Raw genomic sequence first — 10,706 nt, 5'->3', positions numbered from 1 at the left:
TTAAACTTTATAGTTTGCTCTGATTAAACTCAACTTTTAAAGCTTCTCTGTCATTTGGCACATGTAGGTTATAATATTAAGAATTATGGAAGCAATACATTATTTGGATAAATACTCCTAATTTGTCTGTAAATAAAAGTGTGACAGTCTGAAAAACCTTAAGGCCTGTTTCGAAAAAAAATGACCAAATGAGATTTTCCTAAGCTCATTAATTTAACAGACCAATTTCTTGTTAAATACCAGTGAAAAGTAATTGATTTCAACACGTAAGAAATTGAAGCACACGAATATATATTGAACAGAATTGTTTCTTATTTTTTTTCCAGAATACATACAAAAAAATACCAATTCTCTTTCCAAGGTGTACACCTGAAAAATAACGGCAATTTAAAATGTGGACAACTTCTTTTTTTCTTCAAATTTAAGAAACAAACATGCATGTAAATTATTTCTCTTCTCATTGAGACATTAAATAAGAACAAATACAATCATAGCAATTTCAAATTAACATCGAAATGAAGACCCCTACTTTTAATTAGTACTCTAACATGTGTGTGTGTTTGTATGCGTGTGTGTGTGTTTCACTTTACCTATAGAGTTCAGTTTCAACATAATGCACTTTTTGAGTTGCTCAAATATTTTTTTTTTCCATTTGCAGCTATTATAGCCCGCTTTTAAGCCGACATATAAATAAATACAGTTGAAGTCCACGGATCCCGCCCATAACGTTTTTAGCGCAGTTAATATAAAAGTCTTTATATTTGCATTCTTAGTACTATAAACTTTTCAAAGTCTCTTGTTCTCCTCACTGGTATCCAAGCGCTGATGCTGTGGTGAGTCTCTGGCCGTACAGTGCGTAAGGGGAGTAGTAGGGGCCGGTGGCTGCAGGGACGGGGACAGGGGCACCGGGGGTTGGCAGGGGGCTTTTGGAGTACGGATGGTAGCGGGTACTGAGTCCTAACGCGTGGTGCGGGCTCCTGAGAGCCAAAGTCCCGGGACTGCCTGGAGGTCCTGACTGTGGCATGTGCATATGGCAGGCCATGGCGGCTGCAGCAGCGCTGGCCAGTGACGAAGACCCGGGATAGCCAGATATCAACTTCTCCGCCCCGGTAAAAGCAGTGTGTGTCCTCAGGTGATTCAGGAGCTCCTCCGACGAGGAGAAGCGCTTGTCGCACGGTCCATTTGCCGACACCCAATTACAAACGTGGGGGAGAGGGTCGTTGGGGAGCATGAAACCATATGGGTACAGGGGGTGTCCGCTAAATGACGGCGCCGAGGAGTGGACGCTGTGCATGGGGTGTGTCGGGTACATTATCGGGTAGCTGGACTTGAGGGCGTTAGCGGCTGCTGCGGCTGCAGCGTCGTGCGAACAGGACGCGCTGGCTGCGCCCGCTAAGTGACTGGCACAATGGTAACTGAGGCAGTAAGGGTCTCTGCACAGGCTGGCTGACATGATGGACGGTGGAGAAGCCCCAGCCAGGGGACTGGATCCAGCCTTACTGCAGCCCAGGGAACTAGCCAGCTGTGCGTTTACCAAGCTCCCTCCGTGGGGCAGGAAGTGTTGAGGGTAGCCAGCATAGGCCCCAGCCAAGCTACCTGGGTAGGTCATACCAGCAGGAGGCAAAGGGAAAACTGTCTGCCCCGGTTTGTAAGGAGAAACCGGCGCCACAAGTCCTGACCCGAGAACGGATGCGGAGGATACAGAAGTTACAGATGAAGACTCCGAGGAGGAGGTGGTTTTAGTGCCAGGCGTCGTCTCCTGGTGTTGGTTGACCTCCACGTTAATTCCACCACAACTCACGCTTATCCTGCTGTGGCTTGTGGTGCCAGAGCCGTCCATAGTGCCATTTTTATTACAATCAGACTCTTTCTTTTCATCCCTGTCTCCACATTTGCCCTCCGATGGCATAGGAGAGGCTGAAGTGCTGGAGTTGGGGCTTCCTGTCCGCGGCGTAAACGGCTGACAGGTGGCGCTCGGCACTCGGAAACCAGTCTTCTCTCCGCCTGAGACGCCTGAAGACGAGTCCTTCTTATCTGAAGGTTTAGAATAAGGTTTGAAGCTAGATTTGTCATCCACACCGATGTCACTCAGTTTCAAAGGGCCGGATTTAGATTCCTTTTCACTAGATCCATTTGATGACCCGGAGGATAATTTGGAAGAGGGTGGTGGGTCCGGTTTGCCGATTTGCGAGCAGGTCTGCGCCAGGAGAGCCAGCGGACTTTTCTTGGCATCTAGCTGCAAAAAAGATTAAACAAATGTTGATAAATGTTATTTACACGCGCATTAAACGCTTCCTGTTGTGATGATAAAATAAACAGCCCGAAAGAAAGCAGCGTAACGTGGATGTTTCCTGACATTTCCAAGCGGAAATGTATGAAGCGTAATTACGCACGGCTCCTCAGTGAAGAAAACTACGGTGACTGTGATAATAACAACAAACTGCGGGGCTTCATACAACACATAACTGTTTTAAACACTGGGATCAGAGCTGGAGAGTTACGGGAAAACAATATTTGCTCCCAGAACATTGTCACCTATCATCTAGAATGAAAATACGCATCATTCTGCGCTGACATTAAGTATTTTAAATGTTTTCCTTACCTCTATGGGACTGATCGGGGTAGAAGGCAAAGGCTGCAGATACTCCGGGTGCAAAATGTGTCCTGACCGTGCCGTAAGCATTTTCAAAACCTTGATGGGAAGTCGCTTTGCTTGCCGTAGTGGATCAGATGGAGGTGCGGAGTGGAGAAAAGGCTTGTTGATGCTCGCTGAGCTGCTATTCCGAGAACTGCTGCTGCTGCGACTGCTGCTGTTGCTGCTTTCCCAGGCTACGCGAATATCACTATTTTTCAGGGCAGACACCGAGGGCGACGTGATCATGTCCCAATTGTCAGGAAATGAAACGGCGATGCTTTCGTCAGATTCATTAAGAAAATGAGAAAAGCACCGAGCCCCTCTCTCTCTTTCTCTCTCTCTCTCTCTCTCGGGGTGGGAGCAAAAAGGGGAAAAGAACGTAAAATTATTCAATAATCGGTAATAATCCTGGAGGTGAGGGAGCAAGGCGCGGCGGCTGGAAGGGAGACCGTGCGAGGTGATCGCAGATCCTCGGCTGCGTCTGGCACCATGGGCGCTGCTCCTTGTGTGCGTCTGTGTGCAGCTCCTCGCTCTGTACTCCCGAAGTACGAACTGGTAGAAATTTTCACTTCAAAAGCAGCTGAATTAGTCCGAGATTAAAGCCTTTGCCGCCTTCCAATCAAATGGGACCCTGAGGTGATTGGAGGGTCAAGGGGATGTGACGTTCTCCTCTTTGTAAGCGCCTCTATTTTGACAGCTCGGGGGAGGAGACAGGCTTTAACACTTTGGTTTCCGTGAACGCTTACGCTATTTTTTTTTTAAACATGTGGGGCTACAGATTCGAATAAATAATGAATATAACAATAATTGAATATTAATAATATGATAAGAAAGGTGAATGATATCCTCTTGTCTTTAAATTACACAATTTACGCACTGTGTGTTTCTAATATGAGCGATGTTAATAAGTTGTATGTAGGATACAAAGTATAAAGACACTTAGTTTATTATCAGTGTAAAGTTACAACATGGTTTAGCATCAGTGGTACATTGATTTTCATTTTAGTCTGGTATTAAATGAGCCTATGCAATTTGTAATGGCATAGTCCCTATACAATCATTAGCCAACATTTTCATTGCTTCCATATTTAGATATTTACATCTAAACTTTTGAGTAAACACACGTTAGAACTCTTGTCTTTATTTGAACAAATGCTTTGATTGTTTTTAGCCAACAGTGTGGAGCACGAACTGTGCGTAAATTACGCACGGGGACTTTTCTTCTTTTCTCTTTCCACTGGCAACCATAAAACCAACCGTTTCAGCTTGAATTCCCTTAACAGACAAGCGTTGACAGGAATAGACCAATGTAGTGATGGAGGGATGTGAATGTCACATGTTTTCAGTATAATATACACCGCCCTTCTATTTCTATCTCCACCCCTCCGTCAAGTGTCAATTCTGCTCCACCGCAATCAATCAGTTATTTGTCAGACGCTGTCAATCCGCCGCTTGATTTATGTCAGCTATTGTGGCTGATTACATGCCAGTGTGACTGCAGGGAGAGAACAAATGGAGGAGAGAGAGACGTTCTGCAGGAGGAAGAGAGAGACAGCGAGTTTTCAGAGGAACTAAATCAGATTCTCGAGTTGAGCTTTAATTACTAGATGCATCGACATTAGCCGCGTCGTCCTCGGTCCAGGTCCGGAAGGAGGACGAGGAAAACTGCGGCGCAAACACACCGAACACCCACTGTCCTGCTCCTTAAACCTCTGTGTGAAACTTTTGGAGTTGCTCCTCAAACCCCTCGGAGGTGGCACATGTGATGGGACCGTGATAAGTTGCAGAGAGTCCAGCTCACGTTCCTCATAGTGGCTCTCATTGTGCGCAAAAGTGCAAAAGTTCTCTTTGCTGCATGTAATCGGGTGATTATGGTTTTGAGGAGAAAAGCACCGGGGACGAAAAACCCAAAAAATACTCACACAAGTTGTTAAAAAAAGAAAAATATTATGATTAAAAATGGGAAATGAAAAGTATCTACTTCATTATTAATATTTATATTTCTTAATAGCATATTTCACATGGTCTATAAAATAAGTTAGTTTGAACAATCTGCAAGATTTCATTCACGTATAACGAGGAACAATCCAGGGTCTCTCAAAACACAGCCGTGTCCATTTCGGCTAAACGCGTCTGCTATTGTGCTGTTAAAACCTGTCATCCGCCTGGGGCACACTGTCATCTGCAACAAGAATAACAAAGAGCGGCGAACAAAACAGAAATCCGGACATTTTTATATTGATGTCAGCTCGATTTTATTTACATACAATGGGAATGATTTATTTTCTTTAAGAAGGAGAGAGAAAGAAAAGAAAGAGGAATGGTGCTGTCAGGCCAAACCCCGAGAAAAAGAAGTTGAAATGCCTTGAACTATTCACCGCTGAGATGGCTAATCAGTATTGAGGCTGCGGGGCAATCGGGCAGCTTTTCAATGCGGTTTGCCTTTCATCTCAATCGGGATGGAGGCGCTCAATTAAAAGCCTATCAGTTTGTAAGTAAATCAACGCCTATCAAAGTTGTCACATCAAACAAAACGATTATTATTGCAACCCGCCTCTGCCATTAATCTCCCTCTGTGGTAATCTGCTTGACAGGTCAACTTGGAGAGCAAGAAAACCTGGAGTGGACGGTCAAGGGGGCAGAAAATGTCTTTCCCTAGAAATAAAAATAAACAAATACAGGGAAAAAAGTTTTCCTAGAAATAAAAATATTTAAATAAAGACAGTATAACTAAAAAAATGCAGTGTTGGAGTCCTCAATCTGCCGCAAATACAATTTGGGATGCAGGTTATGGTGAATAAAATAAAACCAAACAGACATTTTAACCACATGGGCAAAATAAGAAGAACTTAAGGAAACAATTTACAAATAAATCTAATAATACACAAAGAGTAAAAACACACTTTCCCCAACAAAGGGTATGAAAAAATAGATTGAGCTCATATATAGGCCTGTGCTGGTAAACCGTGTATGAACTAATGAAAACAAGCTCCTCTTCCTTATGAAGACATAACTCATAATTCTGAGGTAATTCAAATGAACAAAAATGCTCCAGTGGTTCTTTTCAATTTCACGTGAGATTTAGAGATGAGGGAAGAAGAGGAAGAAGAAGAAGGGACAAATGAGGAGATTTAATTCCTCCAAATGTTCCCAGTGTTTTTCTCTGGCAGACACAAAAAATAAAGGTAGTGTGTGTGTGTGTGTGGAGGGGGGGTGCGTTTCACAATATGCAAAGATGTGTGATTGATAACAGGCTTGCTGTTTTCTGCAAGGGCTGTCAGTCCGTGACACAATATGTGAGTTATTAGGGCAAAGAAGGGCGACCATAAATTTCCACTGTCAGGCGAAAACCCTCTTTATTGTCCCGCATGACGAATGGGCTCCTGCACCAGACACCAAAATACTTGGCGTTCCCCCTTAAACGGGAACACATTTTCTTGGCCATAATTCACGATATTTAAATAGAAAGTTTTTAATATCCCACCATATATTTCATAACGCTGACGTGTTTATGAATAACTCCCCGCATACAAATACAACTATTAACATCTCGTGAGGAAATATTGTGAAGGATCCCCTTTGAGCTGCACGGGCCGACTGAGGACGAGCCACATTCACAGTCTTATGGCTAATTTAATGACCATACAAATATAAAATACACAATCAAACTTTTTTTAAATTGCAAATCCTCAATTTTTGTTTTCATAATTTAAATAAACTGCACATTACTTGTACCAGGTCTGTTTTGATGCTCTTAAAATTAAGTTATCAATTTTATTTTCTGCTTGTAACTCCCTGCTCTATTATTTACTTGGAGATAATAACCTGAAGCCAATGTTTTTCTCTTCTTCTTCTAATAATGGACGCATATTATTTCCCAACTCGCAGAAACAGATGCAATAAGACGCAGGTTGCACAGGAGACTATTGAAACCATTCAAACGCATGCACGAAAAAGGTTCTTTCCCGCAAAGTCCAAGGAGGAAGAACAGGCTTTACAGGAAAGTCGGTGGCACGACATTACCTGGACGCACTAAGCTCCGGTGTAAAAACGTCAGAGGGGGGTAAAGGAAAAAAATAACTCAACAACGAGTCCCTCTGTGTAAAAGAAAACGCATTTTGAATGAGTCAAACACAAGCTCTCATTGCTTTCTGTCAGATGTGAGACACCGTGGAGGAGAAGCACGGTGGAGCAGAGACTGAAACCATGCGCAACACACAGACACTCTCTCTCTCTCTCTCTCTCCCTCCCTCTCCCTCTCCCTCCCTCTCCCTCTCCCTCTCCCTCCCTCTCTCTCCGGGAGAGAGCTTTTCCGAGTGTGGGAGGTCCCACGTGACGTCACACACACACACACACACACACACACACACACACACACACACACACACACACACACACACACACGGGGCAGAGGAGCAGAGTGTTGCTCCCTAAACTTTCACATCATCTTCAAACTGTGCAGGATCGTCTCCTACACTCCAGCAAAGCAACACAACAGCTCATTTTCTACTCAGCAGCGTCTAATGCGTCACAGTCTGGCTGCAGTGGCCACAAAGTGCACAATACAAACATGAATGAACGGATGTGAGATATTTTGTGAGGTATATCATCATTATCTGTTTTTTCCCCATTTATTGAATCGTCACATCAAGGCTGTGATCTGCTTTGTGTTTTCCCTGTGAACATCTCCAATAAGGCCCATCAGTCGTCTTAAATTAAATCGAGCTGCACCACTTTTCACACACACATTTCATTGCCATTACTATATCTGATTATACTCATCAAGGTCCGTGGATTATTTAATAGGAACTCAGGGAAAATGACAAAATTCGATTTTGTTCTTTCTTGGTCTATGTTTTAGCCTTCACCAAGTTTTGTGGAAGTCCGTCCTCTAGTTTTTGTGTGATCCTTCTGAAAACCAACTAACTAAATAAACAAGCAACCAACAGACCGTCCATCCACCCATCTATCCACCCAACCAACCACATATCCATCTATCCAGCCAACCGAGGAAAGAAACCAAATAAACAAACCAACAAAAAAAAACAATGGCCTGGGACAAAAACATTACCTCCTCGGTGGAAATAAATACCTCTGACATTTTCCATAATCCTGTATCATCAGTAATCCCAAATGCGTCATCCTTATAAAGTTAAAGCTAAAGTTGATATGCAGTGTTGGAACCACAATAGAACATGACTGACAATCAAGAGTAACAGACATATCACAGTTTATAAAAACGATTGGCCCGCAGCACAAAGTGCTTTTAGCTGACCTGCAAAGCTACACAAAGTTGTGACTAAGAGTAAAATAAACACGACTCATATGGTTTATATGAAGCCGTGAAGGTTTGTTTACATTCATGTTATGGTATGTATTCAGAAGAAGTCCCACCTCGGACTCTTACAGTACAAATGGAAAGTAGCGCAAATATTTCATCTTAAAATGCATTTTATTCCATTTCAGAAGTTTAGTAAACAGTATTGTCACCACCTCTGTGTGACAGAACTTTCACATTAAAAGCCTACATTTGAATATTTATTTTGCCACCTTGGATGTTCTGTGGCAGCTGGGTCATAATCTGGTTGGGAAGATAAGTAAGTGTGAAACAGATGTAATAATTTTTCAATTACAATTATGCCATTGCCCTCAGGTCCATTTAAGTAATTTAATAGAGACCCACTCCCATCATATCTTTATCCAGTTATCTTTAATAATCCATGTGAACTCGGGTCATTTGGATCTTTTTCATACAGAGGCGACAGATACATGGACTTATTAAGAAAATTTATATTTAGAACAAGACTGCACACTACAACCCATTTATAGTTACACTTACTGTAATCTTAAATGACCAACACACACAGGTGGGAGCGAGATTGTAGACATAAATATAAACTGCCCCAGAAAATATGCTCAGATATTTATATAAGCCGCCCTTCAAGGGGTTTGAAAAGTTCATTCTTTTCCTCGGGTTATACTGCTACACCTTTGTCCTGGTGTGTATATTACAAGCCAGACGTGGCACAAACAAGCTGGGGTTGGGTTCAGGGTTGTTTCATTGTGGAAAATAATATCAAGCAGTCAGAACCAGTGTTTACAAGGTTTACCTGCGTTAGAGTCAAGGATTACATGTTGCCACATTTAGTGATATGAAACCATCATTATGTGCCAAGTTCAATCTGTATCACTACTGCAATTTTAGTGGTGAGGCAGTTTGTGTCCTTGTGTGTGCTACATGATTGTAGTTTAGATCTTATTATCCCAAACTATAGACACATTGACAGGTCTCAGTCCAGGAACAGGGGTTTGTAGACAATACGAGTTGTATTCCTACTTCTTCAGCTAACTGCACTGCAGATGAATAGGTGTATAATTTAGTCTCAGACACGTGTTGCAGTTTCGAAACCAAAACTGTTGTGTTTATTGGTTTTGTGATGTGGTCTGGACCGAAACCAATCCCAAACAGAATGTTGCAAACCTTTAGTATTATGATTGTTCTTCGAGGCAATAAGAAAGATACAGCAGCCAGGTCACATGAAAAACCCACATGACTGTTGTCAAAACTGATTTCATAGTGATTATTTCTTTAGTAGTTTTCACAGCAAACTAGAGGGGAAAATGCCACAGGCAGACAATCTTGATAGTCTCCTGACTACATAACTTGCCATATAACTGGGGTCAGTAGTTCATGTTCCGGCTGTAAATGTAATGCTAAGTCAGAGCCTGTTTACAGAGAGCCTGTCTTCAAATAAATGTTGTACTGAAATTGGCTGCAATTCACCTTGAGCACAACCTGGAATTTGTGAGAATGGAGCTTTTTCCAGTATTGGAAATTCTCTGGCTAGGCCCGGTTTGAAAAGCAGCTTCATGGAAAGTATTTCCAAACATATTTTTGGTTTTGCAAGATGAAGTTCTCACAAAATATTATTGAAAAATGAGTTCTGCAAGTTTATCTCAGGTTAATCTCTATAAAAGATTCTGGATTTGAATATGTGCTAATTCATCATCAGACAATAGCTGATGGGCTCAGAGATGGATCCCAGGTAATCCCCCAGTAAAGAGCAACACTACCTGATTCACCAAGTGGACCAAAGGTACTCTAGCTACTTAAACGTTGGTAAAAGAGTGGCTGCAACCACATGGACAACACTATTCCAATAGTAACCAGATTAAGATAGTAGTCTGGATAAAACACTATCATGTAAACAGCTTTTTCTTATGACCTAACCAGAATAATGTCATACTTGGAATAGACCATAATCAAACTAAGACATGTGCAGTATTCTGACATGAGTCTCGTTATGTAATCATGTATACATCTTTATCACAGTGTAACATCTTATTGCAGTTTTCACAGCATTTTGCAACATTGGCATGCAGAACTTGCCGCCCTGCGTGTAAACAAGATGGAAAAACAAAAAGTTGTACTGGATAATTCACTCATTATCTACTCACCACTATACATGGAGGGGCGCGTGAAGTGTTTGAGTCCACAAAACACTTTTGGAGATTAACAGCAATGCAGCTAAATCCAATACAATTCAAGTAGTCAAATGTGACATCATGCCTCCATTCTGCTCCTGTGGTGTCATCCAAGTGTTCGTAAGCACAGACATTCAAATTCTACTTGAAACAGAGTCATTCACACCAAGTCTTTAATCTATTTCAGGTTGGGGCATCGAAACAGGCGGAATAACACTGGAGTTAGTGGTGTAGTATCTGTAATGATGTGTATGTAACAATTTAACAGGACATGAATGGAATATATTACTTTAAACACTGTAATTTAATTGTTTTATTCTGAATAATAAAGTGGAATATAATGTGTAATCCATGAAAGATGCAATAAATATTTTTAATCACTGTGTTTTCTTGTCTGCCTGGTGTCAACAGGTGCTGAATGTCTGGTCTAACTTATTATCTGTCTCTTGTTTAAAACGATGAGTTCAGACTCTTTCTATAGTGTGAATAGTTTTACTGAGAGATAAACTGATGCGAAAACATATTAACTTGAAACATGGAGGGAAGGAGAAACCACGCAGCTTCATGTGTAACAAAGTGGCCGCGT

General features: G+C 41.9%; 1 protein-coding gene across 1 annotated transcript; it reads right to left on the bottom strand.

The window, feature by feature from the left end:
• Positions 1-292: 292 nt before the first annotated feature.
• Positions 293-3,298, bottom strand: znf503 (zinc finger protein 503). Its single transcript, XM_020091793.2, has 2 exons — positions 2,603-3,298; positions 293-2,236 (listed from the first exon to the last, which is right to left on the bottom strand). The coding sequence occupies exons 1-2, from the start codon at positions 2,879-2,881 to the stop codon at positions 806-808; spliced, it is 1,710 nt and encodes a 569-aa protein (XP_019947352.1). The 5' UTR covers positions 2,882-3,298; the 3' UTR covers positions 293-805.
• Between the last annotated feature and the right edge of the window lie 7,408 nt (positions 3,299-10,706).

Source organism: Paralichthys olivaceus, chromosome 14 (assembly GCF_024713975.1).
Source record: "Paralichthys olivaceus isolate ysfri-2021 chromosome 14, ASM2471397v2, whole genome shotgun sequence".
Classification (NCBI taxonomy): domain Eukaryota; kingdom Metazoa; phylum Chordata; class Actinopteri; order Pleuronectiformes; family Paralichthyidae; genus Paralichthys; species Paralichthys olivaceus.
Note: the sequence above shows the minus strand (reverse complement) of the source record. Positions and strands in the feature narration are given on the sequence as shown.